At 49.1% G+C, this 18,385-nt stretch overlaps 9 protein-coding genes and 2 non-coding genes across 11 annotated transcripts; 4 read left to right on the forward strand and 7 right to left on the reverse strand.

The window, feature by feature from the left end:
* Positions 1 to 1,152: 1,152 nt before the first annotated feature.
* On the reverse strand, positions 1,153 to 2,385 carry YALI1_F14009g (uncharacterized protein; the record flags this gene model as incomplete). Its single annotated transcript, XM_505242.3, has 1 exon — positions 1,153 to 2,385. One exon carries the CDS (start codon positions 2,383 to 2,385, stop codon positions 1,153 to 1,155), a length of 1,233 nt encoding a protein of 410 aa, XP_505242.1.
* A 1,453-nt stretch (positions 2,386 to 3,838) lies between these two features.
* YALI1_F14024g (uncharacterized protein) lies at positions 3,839 to 5,104 on the forward strand (the record flags this gene model as incomplete). Its single annotated transcript, XM_505243.3, has 1 exon — positions 3,839 to 5,104. The coding sequence occupies one exon, from the start codon at positions 3,839 to 3,841 to the stop codon at positions 5,102 to 5,104; it is 1,266 nt and encodes a 421-aa protein (XP_505243.1).
* Positions 5,105 to 5,588: 484 nt separating this feature from the next.
* On the forward strand, positions 5,589 to 5,680 carry YALI1_F14041r. The gene has a single exon. It is a non-coding gene; the product is annotated as a tRNA-Phe (tRNA).
* Positions 5,681 to 8,605: 2,925 nt separating this feature from the next.
* On the forward strand, positions 8,606 to 9,103 carry YALI1_F14072g (uncharacterized protein; the record flags this gene model as incomplete). The annotated part of the gene is made up of 1 exon (XM_505244.3): positions 8,606 to 9,103. The coding sequence occupies one exon, from the start codon at positions 8,606 to 8,608 to the stop codon at positions 9,101 to 9,103; it is 498 nt and encodes a 165-aa protein (XP_505244.2).
* A 1,141-nt stretch (positions 9,104 to 10,244) lies between these two features.
* Positions 10,245 to 10,554, reverse strand: YALI1_F14090g (uncharacterized protein; the record flags this gene model as incomplete). Its single annotated transcript, XM_068283318.1, has 2 exons — positions 10,245 to 10,458; positions 10,505 to 10,554. 2 exons carry the CDS (start codon positions 10,552 to 10,554, stop codon positions 10,245 to 10,247), a joined length of 264 nt encoding a protein of 87 aa, XP_068139419.1.
* Positions 10,555 to 11,084: 530 nt separating this feature from the next.
* Positions 11,085 to 11,177, reverse strand: YALI1_F14097r. The gene has a single exon. It is a non-coding gene; the product is annotated as a tRNA-Ile (tRNA).
* A 417-nt stretch (positions 11,178 to 11,594) lies between these two features.
* YALI1_F14107g (uncharacterized protein) lies at positions 11,595 to 12,101 on the reverse strand (the record flags this gene model as incomplete). Its single annotated transcript, XM_505245.4, has 1 exon — positions 11,595 to 12,101. The coding sequence occupies one exon, from the start codon at positions 12,099 to 12,101 to the stop codon at positions 11,595 to 11,597; it is 507 nt and encodes a 168-aa protein (XP_505245.2).
* A 174-nt stretch (positions 12,102 to 12,275) lies between these two features.
* Positions 12,276 to 15,011, reverse strand: YALI1_F14136g (uncharacterized protein; the record flags this gene model as incomplete). Its single annotated transcript, XM_505246.3, has 1 exon — positions 12,276 to 15,011. One exon carries the CDS (start codon positions 15,009 to 15,011, stop codon positions 12,276 to 12,278), a length of 2,736 nt encoding a protein of 911 aa, XP_505246.1.
* A 1,460-nt stretch (positions 15,012 to 16,471) lies between these two features.
* On the forward strand, positions 16,472 to 17,011 carry YALI1_F14150g (uncharacterized protein; the record flags this gene model as incomplete). Its single annotated transcript, XM_068283319.1, has 1 exon — positions 16,472 to 17,011. The coding sequence occupies one exon, from the start codon at positions 16,472 to 16,474 to the stop codon at positions 17,009 to 17,011; it is 540 nt and encodes a 179-aa protein (XP_068139420.1).
* A 278-nt stretch (positions 17,012 to 17,289) lies between these two features.
* Positions 17,290 to 17,586, reverse strand: YALI1_F14160g (uncharacterized protein; the record flags this gene model as incomplete). The annotated part of the gene is made up of 2 exons (XM_068283320.1): positions 17,290 to 17,411; positions 17,454 to 17,586. 2 exons carry the CDS (start codon positions 17,584 to 17,586, stop codon positions 17,290 to 17,292), a joined length of 255 nt encoding a protein of 84 aa, XP_068139421.1.
* A 328-nt stretch (positions 17,587 to 17,914) lies between these two features.
* On the reverse strand, positions 17,915 to 18,253 carry YALI1_F14168g (uncharacterized protein; the record flags this gene model as incomplete). The annotated part of the gene is made up of 1 exon (XM_505247.4): positions 17,915 to 18,253. One exon carries the CDS (start codon positions 18,251 to 18,253, stop codon positions 17,915 to 17,917), a length of 339 nt encoding a protein of 112 aa, XP_505247.2.
* Between the last annotated feature and the right edge of the window lie 132 nt (positions 18,254 to 18,385).

An 18,385-nucleotide genomic window follows, 5' to 3' on the forward strand; every position in this document is an offset into this window, starting at 1 on the left:
GAAGCTGCACCCTTTTGTATGGATAGTCTGATCCATAAGAACTGTTGTTCCCGGAAGATGTTTTTTTTGGACATTCTCGACGTCGAATCATGGTGGCCTTTAATCGTGTAAGGAGGGAATCGCTCCCACGACTTTCATCTTAGGGGAGGATGATGTTAGGGAAATCAAGCGGCTAAGAAATAAGCCGCCCTGATTAGTCTCTCGTGAACCGGCCTAGCGGAGACTACGACGAAGGGGCCAGCCACGTGGCCCTCAGTGGGATTACGCTAATCATTTAATATCGATATGCCAAGCCTGCTATCACGGAACAAAGGTTGGCGCCGGCAACGCTGGATACGCATATAAAAGCCCCTGTATTCCATGTATTTAAATACAACTTTCTTTGAGAGTGACGGCAGTGAGCCATAGCCTTTCGTATGGCCACCCCGGCTGAGTCAATCAGTGCGCTAAGCAGGGGGCCTGGGTTCTAACAGAAATGTTGCTTTTCTAGTCGTACCATATTATATATTTGATTAGTCATACAATTATAATAAAAAACACAAAACGTAATGAATCATTAGAAAACAAACATGGAAAAAAATTGAGAATAAAAAAACCGAGAATATAAAAAACGCTACTTGTAGATTGAAAAAATAGAAAAAAAATAAAATAAAACCAGAAAAAAATAAAATAAGAGTATATATATAAAACGGACCGTGACATTGTCGCAATGTCTCCACTGCACCGTCACATCTCTGCGAGGGAACGACAAACGCGAAGCAGCTACTACTAGCAACTACTGGAAACTACCACCGAGAGATGGCTTATGGTATCTGATTGGACCGGATCGAAACCAGGATATGTTCAATCCATACTAGACAAGGCACAGTCTTGCTATCTCAAAGTCATATTTGGCCGAGACTTACTCCAGGCGTCACCGAGACATTGTGCTGTGGTTGGAGGAGTCTGGACAGTGAAACCGAGGTATCGAAACACAGTTATTCTGTTGAGCCAGTTCTTTTACCACCACTTCTCTCTTGTTATTGATGAAGGGATCCGAAGATCTGGTTTAACACTGACCAAAAGTACCGATACATCATGCTAATTGTTATCTATCACACAACACTTGAATAACTTACTTGGTCGTTGCCGACCGACTCCAACTACTCACACTCACGACTTCTTCTTCATCTCCTCAAAGAACCCGGTCACGTCGCGATCGGTGACCACCTTGCCTCCTTCGGCAAACGGCTTGAAAAACGCCGACAACTTGTCCTTGATCTGGTTGTAGGCAGCCATACCGTCGATGGCTTGTTGACGGGGGATATTGTGAAGAGCAGACGTGCCAGCGTCCAGCAGCGACGACCCCGCATCGTCGTCTGGAGGCGGTTCGTACACCTGCTCTTCTTCGGCCAGAAACGGGTACGTGAGCGTGAGTCCAAAGATTTTCGGGTCTTTGCACTCGCACACGATTTTGCGAAAGTTGGACGAAAGAAACATGTTGCAGGGTTTGTCCGATGAGAAGAGTTTTTTACTGCTGGGGTGGGAAGCGAGAGCGTTTGCCTCATCAGCATTTCGCTTCTCTTTCTTGACATTATCCGTTTCGTCAGAAGTCGATTCAGACCCAGCGACAGCAGTCGATGCAGACTCGGTTTTGACCACACAAGTCTCTGAACTTTTCGTCTCCAAATCAGCAGTGTCGCTGACTTTCGCCCCAGAGGTCGCCTTTGGCTCCAACCGGGGCTCCAACCGCATCTTCACCACCCCGGGAAGATCCCAAATCGCCTTCAACCTCGGCACCTCTTCCACACACTTGTAGCAGACAAACTCGTGGTCGTCGGGCAACACCTCCTCGTGGTGCTCAATCTCGGTGAGGGAATCAAACACATTGACTCCCTCGGGATGCGTCCTCTTTGAAGGCACGCCAATGCAAACATCATGGTACCAGTCCTCGCCGCAGCCCGGCATCAGACATTGGTACATGATGTCTGTCTCTTCGTTGTAGGGCTTGTCGCAGAAACAAAACCTACCGTCAAAGTTGTGGTTGTACTTGTTTGTGTCGCACGCCTCGTCCAGATTGGCAAAGTTCTTTCGCAGGTTGCACCCTCCAAAGCTCTTCATTCGGTCGGTACCACAGTCGCACGTCATGTTGCGCTTGGTGAAGAGCTCCACGAGATCGTGGCTCGAGTGACATTGGATAGAGCAGCCATAGCAAATAACTGACGGCGCGCCGCTCTTCTTGGAACACGTCAGACACGTGAACAGCAGCTGTCGAGCCGGCTGGGTGTAAAACGTGCACTCGGACGGGTCGTACGGCATGGCCTCTTTGGCGTCCCTTTCCAGCTGTGCCTGGCGCTCCAGAAACTCGCCGGCCGTCACCGTGTCTGTATCGTTAGCTTCGGACATTTCTCGGAGCGATATGTTTCTTAGAGCCGTTGTTTCGAGTAGCAGGTGTCCACGCGTGCCAGATGCCAGTGCCAATAGAGTTCGATAATTGAATAAAAAGATGATGAAAAGAAATTAAAAGATAATGAAATTAAAAGAAAAGACGATAAAAAATGAAAAGATAATAAAATAAAAGAAAGAAAATGAGAAATAAATGAGAATAAATGAGAAAAAAGAGAAAAAAAATTAAATAAAAAATTAAAAAGAAACAAAAAGAAATAAAAAGAAACAAAAAGAAATAACCCCAAGTATGAAAAGTGCCTGAGACCAAGTCTTCATCTCTCAGGATTTTAATGGGAACATCCCTTTACTAACAAGGAAATGACTGAACTGCTAGTATCTATTAGAAAGCATCCTACTTCAATAATAGTACCTGTAGATTACTCCAAAATAATGAGCGATTTGACCATCTCATAGCCCCATAGTTTCCAATCAACTCACCTTGGCTAGACCTGATCTGGTCTCGACACTTGAGGAGATGATCCACCCAAATCACTATGAACTCCAGAACTAAGTAGATGCTAAGTAGATGCTAAGTACTCATCAGATGTGGTTGTTGCTGTTTTTTCATTTATTTAGACTGAATGTGGAACATGAGACGAGTTCAGAGACCACAGTCCGCCGAAACAGTGGTGGAGTCAAAACACCGTCCTCGGAGATCCTCAGAGAGGTATCTACACAAAGGATCCCTTTCAAGACTTGAAAATACTTGATATCCGCTCGTTCCACTCACTATTCCTGCTCGTCACATCCGCCTTCTTTCTCACCGCTAGCATTGTTTTAAAAAACACCCCTTCCACCGATGCTAGCTAGACCAGCTACCCGCACTGTACACTGCTATATTATTGCTAAGAATACTCCCGAAGCCAGTGGTACAGTAGCTGGGCTTGTGACCGACATGTGGAGTATTCCCGGGCCCAACTGATGGTGTCCCTCTAACCATGACATTGTGTGGTTTAGTGGCAGGTAGCCGCCCCCAACTCAATGGTGGTTGGTCATGGAGCAATGGCGGCGAAAAAAGAACCAAAATGATGGTCTTGGTCGCGTGCGTTTGGCTAGCTATAGCAAAATCATTCTGGTGGTGTTGGTATTGGCGGATCTATGAGCATTTCCGAAATGAGGGTCGCTGTTTAATTTTGTTAAGTTTATTTATTTATTTATTTATTTATTTTATCAAATTTTATTTATTTTATCAATTTTATTTATTTATTCAATTATATTTATTAATTCAATTTAATTAATAATTATTAATATATTTCAACGGCGAGTTCAAGAACCAAACTGTAGAGCTGGATGACTCCGCCTGCCTCTTCTACAGCCTCCATTCTGTGCAATATGTTTCGTCGTCTCCATTTTACGTAAGCGGAATTGAACCTAATCACTACACGTAATTAAACCACCTTTCGGCTCTTCAATGGCAGACCTGTATCGACAGACGACAGATGATATCACGATCGAGTTTGAAGACAAGTACGAGGACCAGTTCGAGGCATTTGTCAAGTACCAGGTGTCGACATGCGACTTACTGACGGCAGATCCAAGACTGGTAGGAGCATGGGGCGAACAAAAGGTGCTCAAGTGCCACCAGCTGGCCACCGACCTGGAGAGTCGCCTTTCCGAACACATTAGCATGGAGCGAGTCGACTTTGATGTTGATTCCGAGCGGGAGCGGCCGCTGGACGCGATTTCGACTGGAGTCCGAAAGATTGACACGGTCATGAATGGAGGTTTTCCTACTGGCACCCTATGCGAGGTTGCCGGCGAGTCGGCGGCCGGTAAGTCGCATTTCCTTCTGCAATTGTGCGTCAACGTGCAATTGGCGCGAGGGGAAGGAGGTCTGGGCAAAAAGGCAGTGTTTATATCGACCGAAAGCGGACTGGAAACTCGCCGACTGGTGCAAATGATGGACCACGTGATCAAGCTGGGTCACGACAACATCTCGCTTCATCACGTGTCGTTTATAGCGTGCAAAGACCTCGAACAGCAGGACAGAGTCTTCCAATACAATCTCCCCAATCTCCTGGAAGACAGCTCGTACGGTCTTGTGGTGATTGACTCGTTGGCTGCTCACTACCGATCCGAAGAACTCACGTCCAAGGGCGACTTCTCCTCTCGAGATAAACGTCTCTTGCGCACCCTGCACCATCTCAAGGGACTAGCCCGAAAACACAACGTCGCAGTGGTGTTTGCCAACCAGATTTCTGCTCTACCAGGGAGAGAACTGACTATTGGAGCTGAGTTTCTCCCTACTCTGCTGGAGAAACAATTGCCGTATTTCTCGGGCTGGAAAGCGCCCGTTGTCTCGCATACTCAAGATGGTAGAGAGAAACTTGTGCCGGACGCTACTCCTCAAGATTTCATGCTCTCGTCTTCCGAGTCAGATAACCACCCCTCGGGCAGTCCCATGCTCTCACAATTGTCCTCTCAACACTCACTACCATCTTTTTCTTCGCAGCAACCGCTATTTCCCGTGGGATCCAAAGTTCCTACTCTGGGCCAAGTTCTAGCCAATTCTGTGGACATCCGAGTGGTTCTCAAACACACGGACTCCCATAGAACCTTTGAGGTGGTTTTCTCAAACCCATACAAGTTTGACACCTCCGTAATTCCCTACGAAATCACCACAGGTGCTCTTGTGGACAAGGACGACATGGAGCTTGTGGAACATGAGCTCTTGTAAGGCATGGGGCAGACACTGGTGATCCCTCCATGATGATTTATTCCATTTAATGATTGCATGATATTTACTTGCAGGCAAACTCACCAGAACTCGCCATATTACTTCTCAGGCGTGCCCCATGTATCTATTCTGTAGCCGAGAGTTTTGCAGGCGGTTTTTGGACCCATATGCGAACGAGTATTTGGACTCGGATTGGGGCCACACAATTATTTCGATATTTGTGCTCGCCATGCTCCAGATCATTTTGATTATAAATCGTCAACAGTCAAGTTCTATTGATTTGGTGTTTTCTTTTTTTTTTTTTTTTTTTTTTTTTTTTTTTTTATTCCTTTCTATTCTTCGGTATTTTTTTATCCTTGCATTTATTAATTGTTTTTCATAGGCCGGGTTAGCGTTCAACAAATCGTACACTTAGTAATCTTTATATCACGTGACGTAGGGTATGGGTATCGGAGACGACTATTTTTAGTTTTTTATGAATTTCGCGGATTTAGCTCAGTTGGGAGAGCGCCAGACTGAAGTCATTCTTCGGTCAGAGTAATCTGGAGGTCCTGTGTTCGATCCACAGAATTCGCAATTTTTTTCTTCTTTTTGAAACTGCTATTTTTGACGGGGTTATACGTAGAAAACGTTTTGGTACCGTAGAACCAGTTGGAAGCAAGTACAACCGCATTGTCTTGTCTCAAACGTAATATTTTTCATCAACTTTTCAACCTAACAGGTGGATATTGAACAATAATCTGCTAGAGAAACGGCTCAAAGTGATATTATCACACGAGAAGATAATATCTGGGCTGGTACCAGATATTAGTACTCACTTGTCCATAGTTAATTGGACTTTATGTCTTGCGGCTCGTTCCACTGCCCTACGTCATGTTGTCATTCTGTTAGCTTCTTTCAGCACGTGTTATCATGAGGACAGATCGTGGGCGTTGCAAAACCTCGCTGGGTAGTTGATAATCCTCATTTCAACTGGTATTTCTTTCATATTTACAACTTCCCTTGTACCATAGTACCGTACAATAGGCGCTATTGGCACATATTAAAAAATGGCAGTATAGTGCCTCGGATTGGAAAATTCGTTATCTGCATGGAATCAAAGGTGGTTAGCTTGTAATAGTTGATGCGAGCCGTTTGAGACACCGTCCAGACGGCACTAAAACTCGTATTTGACGCAGCTGGCGTGTGCGACCGTACTATGGTCGTATCCTCTTGAGGGAAGTCCGTGGAAGTGGAACAGCCGAGGCACTAACAGCTTCAAGGCATGCAGTTGTTCACGTGGTTTTAGAAGCGTCGTTCAATGTTGCTAAGGGAGCGTTTATAGTCTCTTTAGGGCACTTTTCAGCTTTTTGGCGATCCAGTTCCTCCTGTTAGAGACTGACTACGAGAGAAAGCCTCCCCATGATTTTTTCTGCCACCATTATCTCGTATCCAAGTCCATTGAATCCGGTATTGTCAGAGTTGCCCGATGGGTTTCTAGAACAGTAGAAAGTAGTCTAAGCTACGGCACAATCGTCTAGACGGATTCAAGTCTCACCATCGCGGTGGTGCTACTTCGTAGACTGCTTGTCGATAGTGAGAGTCCAGGGCCTGGCTATTTTTGTGCCTTGTTCCTGGATAGCTTGACAAGGTAATGAAGTGTCTAATGTTGCTGTGAGAACCTCTTCTTCTCCTTTTTTTTTTCTCACCCGGTTTTCGCTATTCAAATGTGCAAGTCGGGAAGCACATGTAAACCTGGAAGCCCCGTAGAACAAACCAAAGAAGGCGATAGAGTGCTGTGGAAAACGCTCAATTGCCTACTAAGACGGCAGCTAAACTCAATGATTTAGAACATTACCTGTTGGTTGCCGGTTTAGACCGTGGTTAGATGGTGTTAGCGCCGATATGCGCTAGTACACCCTCTGTTCTGGAGCCTCTGGAGAGTCCGTACGGGTGTGAGAGTGCGAGCACAACAAGTCCGTAGTTGAAAGATGCAGGTGTCAAAGTCCTACAAGTTGCAATTCTGGAATCTGTACTTGTACTATGTGTAGCCTCATTGGATTGATGGTTCGGATGTTAGCTCCCCCGACTTATAGATGAGCCCAGGAAGAGGGACATGATAGCAGAGACGTTGTATTGATGGAGGGCTTATTAAGTGGGCATTTTGCGCTTCAAACCTGAGCAAAAGACACATGTTACATCCTGAAAAGAAACTCCTTAGACACCCTTGTCGTCTACCTCCGCTGGTGATGCTAGGAAACTCGTATCTCGGCACCCTAAAGCTAGAGCAGGTGGAAACTGGTATACGACCGAACGATCCAGAGGGGAGCAGACATTATGGCAAGTTTGCCAAAAGGGGTACAAAAATGGCTAACTATTCTCACACTATCGCTTTTTATTCATTACAAATTCATAAATGATCCAAAACAAGTCATTGTCCATCAGACTGGGTTGGATATGGACGGCACTAACTGGGCACACAATGCCACGCCCGAACACACTTCAAAGAGGTTTCACTGACTCCGAAAAGAGTATTGACCACAACTAGTACTTTGGTTGAGCACTAGACTTGTCTTGGATCGGTTCTCGAATCTTTGTCGCCTTCGTTTCTCACAACATGCTTGCAAAACGCCCTCACAAATGTCCAGAACCTTCTAGTGAGCTCCAATGGCCAATGTCCATGTCCGATTCCGTCGACCAATGCACAGGCATCTTGCCACTCGTTCTAACGACCAATATCCAAGCCCCTTGGTTCCCTTGGTTACCTTTAGAGCCTTATGATATCTTGTGTCCCTCACGGGTAACAGAATAGAACCCTGCGACAGAAAGGTACCTCATATTCAGGCAGAGAAGGAGACAGTGCCAGCGTTGAGCCCAAATTGATGAGCGCTTCAGGTTGAAAATGCAACCAAACAAGAGACACCGTGTCCGTCAATTGCGGGTCGAGATCAATCATCTCTAGGGCTGAACACCAAGACTGATGCGTTGCAAATTGCCATATTGGCTTGGGTCTAAACCAAAGCAATGCTAACAAGAGCCCCATTCGGTCACCCTAAACAAATGCGGACTTCCCCAATCAATTGTCCAACCAATTTTTTCAATCGATTTCCAATCAATTTTCATTTGTCGCCGTGCGCCTAGTGTTTGCAAAACTCTGGTAGTTAATCTTGTGCCTAAATCAAGAGAGTTGCACCTCGCCCGCCACAGGCACTCACGGCAGAATTGCTCTAGTGTGATCCAATCGCCAGAAGGGAGCCTTTGCGACTAAGGGAATGTGCACCTTGGCAGTTTGTTCGTCTAGCTTCCCAAAGCTACACAATGACCCTCCGCCTGGCGAGCTTCTGGACCCAGAGGGGGCTAAGAACATTGGTTCTAGATCTGCCAATTGGACGGAGGACACCAACCCCACGAGCAAACACCATGTGTTGATCCGGTTGTCCAAAAACATTATATAAGACGCGCCATCAGCACTCTCATATTCCTCACCAACACTCCAACTCGAATCCTCTTCACTCTCAAACAATGCGATATCTGAAGACTGTGGCCCTCTCTGCCGCCCTCGTGGCTGCCCACCCTGCTGCCTCCAACATGGAGGACTCTGCTGCCCTCAACAAGCGAGGTGGCTACTACCACCATGACTCCTGGCCTTACTACAGACCCCAGAAGGACAATTGTGACCCCAAGATCGTAACCCAGCTCGTTACCTCCTGGAAGGAGTCTCCTGTCGTCACCAAGACCAACACTGTCACCTCTTGGAAGGAGCCTGCTACCGTTACTGTTACTAAGACTGAGCAGGGCCAGGTGATCGTCAAGACTGTCTACCCCGACAACCCCAAGCCCACCCACTGGGACTGGGACCATAAGGACCCCGAGCACCACTGGGACCCCAAGGACCCTGTCGACCCCAAGGACCCCGAGCACCACTGGGACCCCAAGGACCCCGAGCACCACTGGGACCCCAAGGACCCTGTCGACCCCAAGGACCCCGAGCACCCACTGTGGACCCCAAAGGACCCTTGAGCACCACTGGGACCCCAAGGAACCCCGACCACCCCGTCCCCCACCCCATCGACCCCGCGCTGGTCGACCCCTCCGACGTGTCCATTAATGATGTATCCGATGGTCACGACGGAAACAACAACGGAGTAGGCAACGGAGACTACAACGGTAACGACGACGGTCAGAGCAACGGTGACCACGGTATCAACGGTAACGACAACGGTGACGGCGACGGTTACGAGAACGGTAACAACGACGGTAACGGCAATGGCGCCGGCGGTATCAACGGTAACGAGAACGGCGATGGTGACGGTTTGGACAACGGTAACACCGATGGAAACGGAAACGGTGACGGTGGTAACAACGGCAACGGCAACGGTGACGGTGATGGTGCCAACAACGGAAACGACGACGGAAACCGAAACGGTGAATTCGGAAAGGACGGCAACAACAACGGCGACGGTGACGGCTTCCAGAACGGAAATGACGACGGAAACGATAACGGCGAGTACGGCACCAACGGTAACGACAACGGTGACGGAGACGGTATCCTGAACGGTAACGGCGACGGTAACGAGAACGGCGCAGACGGTGTTAACGGAAACGACAACGGAAACGGAAACGGTGTCGCCAACGGAAACAACGACGGAAACGGCAACGGTCCTGCTGGCTACGATGGCAACAACAACGGCAACGGCAACGGTTACGATAACGGCAACAACAACGGTAACGGTAACGGAGCCGGAGGCTACAACGGTAACAACAACGGCAACGGCGGAGGCAAGCACAACGGCAACAACGACGGTAACAACAACGGCCCTGGCGGCAACTTTGGTAACAACAACAAGTGGGGAAGCGGATTCGGCAACAACAACAAGTGGGGAAGCGGATTCGGCAACAACAACAAGTGGGGAAGCGGATTCGGCAACAACAACAACAAATGGGGAAGCGGATTCGGCAACAACAACAAGTGGGGAAGCGGATCCGGCAACAACATGTGGGGTAGCGGTGGTCGATTTGGCCGATCTTAATTCGCCATATCTGCCAAACAGCTTCTTGTGATTCAGATTCTCCAGCCTTGATGGCAACCTTCGTTTATAACTCTTAAGACCAATGAATTAGTGTGACTGATCTTGTGAATGTAGCGTGTTCGACAGTAGTCTCAAACCATGCAATGCAACTCTGATAGCAAGAGGTACCATCGCGACTGTGCGAGTAGCCGTGGGAGGTCGAAAGTAGCCCATGTGGCCTGCGTGCTGTGACCAGTATCACAAAACGTAGTATAGCTTAGTGTCATTACTCGTGTTCCAAAGCACCTCGTATTGTCTCCCGGTGGATCGTACGCTGACGGGTGCCAGGCTGTCTGTTCAACGTGTCTAGGGATCGTCAGTGTCTGGTTTGACAACACCAACGAGCATTCACTCAGAAAGAAGCCTACCGGGTAGTGCACCGGAACTGGAGTCGCATGGCATCCAGCATCCGGCTGCGCCCAGGTCACAGGCGAAGAGCAGAATGAGGGCTTGTGCGTGTTTGGAGATAGTCAACGGTCTGTGCTATCTCGGTAGTCGGGACGTGACGAGGGTATCTGGTGGAATGACATCTGTGTAGTAATCCACGTTCTTACCGTGGAAGGGTCGTGGTGGCATGGTGCATCTCGTGGAAATCGGTATAGTAATCCACCGGCTCGTGGTGTTTCTATCTCGGAGCGGCCGACCGGGTGTCTGTTTCCACCCACAGGTTCGCGTGTTGCTCCAGGGTATCTGTGAGTGTGCACTGTAGGAAGAAAGAAGCTGTTGTGCAGGAAGGAGCCCTGTTGGGGGGCCCTAGACATACCCCTCCAGCGCCCCTCCAGCAGTCACATTAAGTTCGAAACGTGGTTCGGAATTTTAGTGAGTTTGAAAATAGGCTATAATAGTGGGGGAAAAAATGGCACTGGTAGACCAGCACCAGAAGAGATACTCACACGGAGTACACGAAAAGACCGGATAAGGGCCAAAAAGAATGGTCCCTAGCAGGATCGAACTGCTGATCTTCGCGTTGCAAAGAGGCTAATTTCTTATTAGCACGACGCCTTAACCAACTGGGCCAAGGGACCGATCTTGACAGATTTTAATTGTGGCCATGGTGAGCTGAAAGTGAAAGATAAGCTGTATGAATCATTAGAATAAAAAAAAAAAAAAATCGGTAATGAATCATTAGAAACAGAAAAAAAATGTAGATATATTTATCCGTTCAAGAGATGGAACAGAAAGAGTACATGAACAAGCAAACACGAATGTCATGCGCTCTTCTGAACAACCGCATCCGAATCAGATTTGCCGGTATAACAGTGTCTTCAGGCTCAAGTGGTTGGAATGTATTTATCTAGAATAAAAAAATAATAAAAAAAAATTAGAAAGAGTGATTTAAATAAAAAATTAGAAAAAATAGAAAAACATCAGTAAAGGATAGAAAAAAAAACCTCCAACTACATCTACACCCTCTTGTCAATCTAAAAATACATTGGTTACATCTACTCGACCCGCTGCTTGTTGGCTATGCCAAAATAGGCACCAGCAACGCCAGCAAGAACAATGTAGACCAACTGGATAGCTCCAAAGGTGACGAGCCAGCCGGTAGAGATCTTGTACACATAGTACATGTAGATGACGTACGAAACGTTGTTGATGGTGTCTGCGGCGAATTGGCCCAGCAGCTGCTCCTGCCAGCTCACAGGCGTCTCGTTAGAGTAGAACTTGTCCTTGGAAATGACGTACAAGTTGTCACGGAGCGACTGTCCAAATCTGTCCAGCTCGCTGATGAGGGAAATCCAGAACAGAGCCCATCCCAAACCGTTGCTCTTGCTGAGGGATTGCTCCACGCCATACGCCTCTTTGAAGAAGTCGATAGTGGCTACTCCCTTGGCTAGCGCTGTGAGTGTCAGAATCGTGCCCTGGACTCGTCGGTACGCCTCCATCGATTCGCCATCGTGTTGCTGGTCAGCTTCCGTTTCCACGGGCTCCATATGTTCGTTTTCCATGGTGTGAGTGATGACGGCGAAGTAGCAAGGTTCGAGTAGCGCATCTTCGTGCAGCACACCAAACGCTGCTTGTGAGACATGTCCCTGCCTGTATGGCAGAGAGCCTCTCCCCTCTGATCTTCATTAAATAAAATTAAATTAAACGCCTAATATACAAATCTATAACCGCAAAAACTAGTAATCCACAGGAGTGTCCCAGATGGGAATGTGGCCAAGCTCGGCAAACTCAATCGCCTCCTTCTTCTTGCCCTTTTTGTTCACCTCCTCAATCTTGTACCAAGCTCCCTTGTCGGTGGCATCCACCCCAGCAGCCTCAGTCTCCTCAACCTCCACGGTAGAGAGTCCATAGGGATCCTGCGCCATCCAGATGAGAGGACCAGGAGCAGATGTGGCAGGGTGCAGGAAGGCTGCCTTCTCCTGCTCAATGGTCAGAGGAGCAGCAGGCTCGTGGAAGTAGGGAGTCAGGAAAGTCTTCTGCAGATGTCGAGGAGCCAGCTGCTCGTAGGGACTGAGGAACTGCATGATGGTCGACTGGTGGGTGGGAGGTCGGTAGTGAGGATCCTCACCGCCGTCGTACGAGGTGTACGTGTTGGTGGTGGTAGCAATCTTCTCAGTATCGGTCTCAACGCCATCCTTCTCAGAAGACAGAATGGGGTGCTCCTGAGGAACACCCAGGTTGGCAGAATGTGTAGCCCTGATATTGCCTTGCTCATCGGGAAGGTAGGCATGGGCGTCAGAGAAGACGTCACCAGAGAGACGAGGAGGGGCATCAAGAAGACGCTGCTTCTCGGGGGCGCCGACAGCACACTCTCGCATCAGGTTGATGGGCACAGCGTCCAGCAGAGGGTTGAAGGCCTTGAGCATGGTCTTGTGGAAGAAGCAGGTGAAGACGAGGAAGATGACCTGCAGAGCAAGCGGTCCCCAAGACTTTGCCATAATGAACAGAGCCAGCATGAAAATCTGGCCAAAGTAAATGCCGAGCATGGTTTGTCGCAGAGCTCGAGAGTAGTAGATTCCTCGCCCATCAGCAGGCACCTCGCAGTATACCAGGTTGTTGAGGAAAACGAGGTAGATGAGAGCGAAACCAACGGCGGAAAAGACAAGGATGATGGGCGAGACACACGCGTAGGCGATTGAAACAACAATCAGGAACGTGTACATGGGGAAGACAGTTCCCCAGGAGGTAGAGCCAAGAATGTTGTATCGGGTCCACATCTTACGGGGAGTGTTGTCGAGCAGAGTGCCGAGCAGCTTGAAGAGAATCAGAGCGACAATCTGCAGCAGGGCACCACCAGGGAAAGACAGGGCCTGCAGCATGATGTAGGACACAAAGAAGTTAGACGACTTGGGCAAATTACCGGACAGCATCGTCATGACGGATCCTGGGTTGTCCTTGATGGCCTTGACGGTGGCAGCTGCAGAAGAGGCAAAGGTGGTGATGAGGAAGACGTTAACAAACTGGAAAGCAAAGTAGGCGTTCTGTGTGTAGTACTCGACCCGGGTAGTGGTGGGGCAACCAGCCTGTTTGGCACACTGTCGGATGATGATGGGAAGCAGCATCATGAGCACAGCCATAAGAATGGTGGGGAGCAGACCAGACACCAGACCCTGCAGCTGCGAGGGCAGGTTGTTGAGGAAGTCGAGGAAGGGAACAAGACCAGTCAGCGACTTGATGTTGGAGAAGGAACCAACCACAGCCACAGGGATGGCCCACAGCACAATCAGGGCGGTCAGGAAGGCCTTGACAACCATGGCCTTGGTGACTCGCTCCCACCACTTGACTCGCAGGTTGGACCAGATGACCTCGTCGGGAGAGATACCGGTGTATCGAGGGGCAGCGTGCAGAGCCTTGTGGTGGGCAAGCAGCTGGTAGGCGACCTGGGCGTCCTCCTGGGTGTTGAAGAGCACAAACGCGGAGTTTAGCTTGTCGTTCTGGTCTAGATGGGCCTGCATGTCTTCAATCTCTCGGTTCAGCTTGCCCACCTCGGTTCGGGCGTAGTTGATGGTATCAACCTTCTCTCCAATGAGGAACTTGAGTCGGTGAGTGGGTCGCTTCTTGTCGAGCACAAACGTGGACATATTTCCGTCCTGGAACGACAGATCCTTGGGGGTCTTGCCCTTGTTTTCGGCCTTAAGCTTGTTTTTGATAGCCATCTTGATCATTTTGTTTTCGGCTCCCTCCAGCTTGCCAGCTAGTTTTTCTCGCTCGGCAACCTTCTTCTCAATCTTCTTGAAGTTTCGCGACACGTAGACGGTGTGCACGCCTCGGAAGAGCTTTCGCAGCTCGGTCTCGTCCTGGTAGTCTTCGGGCAGCGAGGTGATGAGCACGACTCGCGACGAGAGTCGGGTGGAGTAGGCGGGGGAGGTCAGAACCGCCTGTCGGATGGAAATGAAGTAGACAAACTCTCGGTAGATCATAAACAGACAGAATCCAAAGAAGATCCAGCCAAGCAGAACGTGGGCGTAGAATCGGTTGGACTCGGAGGGCGACAGAATGTTTGTGAAGCCCAGCAGGTTGAGACCCCCGGCATCTCCCTTGCCAGTGGCATTGACGGGCAGCAGAATGGGGTACAGAAGCACAATGCCCACAACCACAATGATGAACGACAGTCGGATGTATCGCAGGAAGAAGTAGCCGTCGAGTCCGGCCTCCTCCAGAATTCGCGAGTCCTTCTTGTGCCACAGCTGCATCAGCCACGACACCGGGGACACGGCCTGCGGTTCGGTTCGCTCTCGCTCCGGCACCGTTGGCAGGAACGATCGGGGTTGGTAGATTCGCTTGAACTTGGGTCGCAGAATGAGAAAGGCAATGAAAAACACGCCGAGCGTCACTCCGTTGGAAATCAACGTCGTGACCATGTTGGACACCGAGGTGTCCTGGGTGTTGGCCTCTCCGTTGTCGGCAGCCATTTCGGAATCAGGTTTTGGTAGTGTCGAGGGGTCGGCTAAGTTGGACAATACAATTGGGCTTTTTTGCTACAGGGCCCACCCACGTATTAATATGTGAGGTACGCACATGGAGACGGGGGGCACAAACGGGCTCGTTACACAAACGGATTTAGGTTCAGGGGAACAATAGGAAGGTTTAAGTTTTGGAGAGTCCTGCAATGCAACGTTATGCATGCAACTGCTTGTTCGGTGGTGCTAGGAATGTGGTCTAGGAATGTGCAAACAATTTGGGGGGTGGTCAACGGGGGCGTTGGAGGTACGTTTTGGCAATTTTGAGATGTAAAATCGACTTCAACGCGTCAAAAGGGCCCATATGGCTACTTTGAACGCCAGATTACCGCCCCTACATCCACCCCCGCCCCCCGCTATACTTTTGAGTGCACTCTAAAAAGAAACACTGTGGAGCCCTCGTCACGAGAAGCTGTCAAACCCGGTAGGGGTCTAGTTTGCGCCGTAATAATCAGTCAGCGATACAAATAGGTCTGCTGGAACCGTCGCAACGAGAGGCATGCTGTGGACCCCCTATTCCCGTCCTGGCTCGTCTTGTCGGCCATTTGGACCCTTGCAAGACAGGTCCCTTCAAGGTTCCATTGTCATCTCCACCTACGATAATAGGCAGGCACAGTCGATCGACAGAGCCCAAAGATACGTGTTGGAAGAGCAGCTCGACACGTCCGAGAGGGGGTCCATTACACCCGTTGCTCTGCAAGTCCTGCTCCATTGCTCTTGCTCCCGTAGCTGCATACGATAAGACTACTTGTACGGTAGTGCGGTTTGGAGAACGACTTAGAGGCGTCCGCAAGCAGTCTAGGACCACGCTAGGGACGCTACCGACACTAGAGTGGAGTGGAGAATCGGGGTCTGGTGGGCCCATTTCGTTTGCCATCCTTGCTATTCTCAAAGTCGGAACAGACAAGACAAGGCAGACAAGACAGTAGTCGTCCTTGAATTACGCCATGCATCGAAAGAAAGAAGACTGGATGAGTAGCAAGGTGGCAGAGAAAAGTGTCTTTTTGTTCCCGAAAGTTGCGACAAGACCATGGAAGGTCTGGATTGTCAACTTTCCGTGTCCACATTTCCTCTATCGTACTTGTACTGTACTCCTACTCTACCTATACCATACTTGAACTGTACTGCCAACGCACTCTGCAGATGCCAATTTCCCAATCGGAAAGCAAGCCTGTACTTCAGTACTTTTTGTGCACATCTCCTGCCCTTTTGGACCCATGGCGCACGGCTGGAATCTGCAATCTTTTGTCTTTTATTGTGGCAAACGTCAAAACGTGTTTTAGTTGGTCGATCGGAGCAAGACTGCGAGCGAAGACTGAAGACTACGAAGACTGATAACTGAGCCGAGAGCTGTTGGCTGGTCATGTGATTCGAGGGAGAATCATATCGCCGACCCCCTAGAGACTGATTCCATGACGTGTTTTATTTTCTACAGTGTCTATAGCGGGAGTTCTTTCGCCATTTTTTATTTTTGTAGTTTTTTTGTTTTTTTTCAATTATTTTTTTCCTTTTCCTTTTTTCGTTTGCCGTTTGCCGATTGCAAAAATGAAATACAATTGTACATACAGTACATACATGGTTGTAGCAGGAATAAAAAAAAGAAATCAATAGCAAAAATCAGGAAACTAGCAAGAATTAGGAATCCAGAAAAATCAGAAAAAATCAGAAACAAGGCGATCCGAGCAGCTATATTCAGAAGCGCCGGTTTTCATGTAGTTTCGAGTGTTTTGGCGGTCTCTCTCATCATATCCACCTCCTCATACACCCCACCATCCCACCTTCAAGGCTACATTCCTGTGACAGCAGCCGACCGCGAACAAAGAACGTTTCACATGTCATGCATCACTGTCACGGGACATCCTGAGAAGATGACAGGCGACCGCAGGACCAAGATTGCTGCAATAGATGGAAACGAGCAGAGACAGGCGCAGCGCGACAACGCCTTTGTCTAGCAACAAACCTGTGTCTCTTTGCTGTATGTAATGGGTGGTCTGTGTGCTATGTTTGAACGTGTTTGTCGACAAGGTTTTTTGCACTCTTTTTTTAAAAATCCTTTTTTTTTATGCACAATGACGGTTCCTGAGACTGGAACCTCAACGTTAGTAACGAGAGACGAGGCTGTGTCTGTAGGGAAGGAGGCTGTGGCTGTGGAGAAGATTCGACATTGCTGTTGCACGTGACGTGCAAGTATGAGTGACTATGATGTCATGAAGTTGGACTAAGGAATTGATTACGTACGTAGACGGGACCAGCTTTTGGGTCTCGGTAAGAACCCATTGCTGAGGAGCGGTCTCAAGCTACTTGTAGTGGGAGAAAACCGACCATCGCACCGCGGTCGCTCGTTCTTGTACCCTTCTTTGACCGCTCACTTTGTCGCAGCATCGCACTAATGACATGTGCAGGCATGGAAGTCTGCGCAGAAGCAGCATGAGACAGTCCCACAGAGACAGCATTGTGTGGGTGAATACGGTTGGTTGAATGGCAGCAACTGGTGGAAAGAGTCCAAGTCCTGGCACTGGTCCATCATCCAATCTGCTCTGGTCTGATATCACGCTAGTAGAGCCCTGTGGTGGACCATGATAGCCTGAAAGGTCAACCGGGGTCTACAAGCCCAAACAGCTAACTTGGCGGTCATGATAAACAGACTGACCGTCCCAGACACACATGTAACCTCCACGATTCCACAACGCATCCCGTACCACCCATTACATCCCCATAGCTCCGTCCCCATAGCCCCGTCCCCATAGCTCCATCCCCATAGCATCCGTAGCCCCCGACGTAGCATTCCACATTCCCACCCCACCGCTCCCCCCGCCCGCTCGTCACGCGACTGCACAAAATCACGCTGCACACAATCACGCCGTCTCCTTATCGACCCCATCGGAAGTATCTTCAATCTTGTCAAGCAGCTCGTCGGCAAGTTGACCCTCGCCGCCGTCCTCGGGCTTGTTCACAACCGGCCGAATCTGTCCCAAGATCCACGCCTCCTTAAGCGAGCGGGTCACAAACAAAAGGTCTTCCAGAGACCGCACCATGGCCGAAGTCGACTCTTCTACCAGGTACGTTTCCATCGCCAGCGCGGATTTGTCCTTGGATGACACCTTGGCCGAGTTGACAATGTCCGTGAACTTGGAGTTCAGCTGCTCCGTGGCATTGTCCACCCGCTGAAGAAGAGTAATTGATCTGTTGCTCATGTTCGTGTCGACTGTGGTGGTGTGAAAAACATAGGGTGAAGTTATACTATTTTATGTAATCGTATGCATGAAACTTGGGGGGGGACGTACAATGAAGTGGAATGCGACTGTAGAGAGATATCAAGACTCTAC

This window comes from Yarrowia lipolytica, chromosome 1F (assembly GCF_001761485.1).
Source record: "Yarrowia lipolytica chromosome 1F, complete sequence".
Taxonomy (NCBI): Eukaryota; Fungi; Ascomycota; class Dipodascomycetes; order Dipodascales; genus Yarrowia; species Yarrowia lipolytica.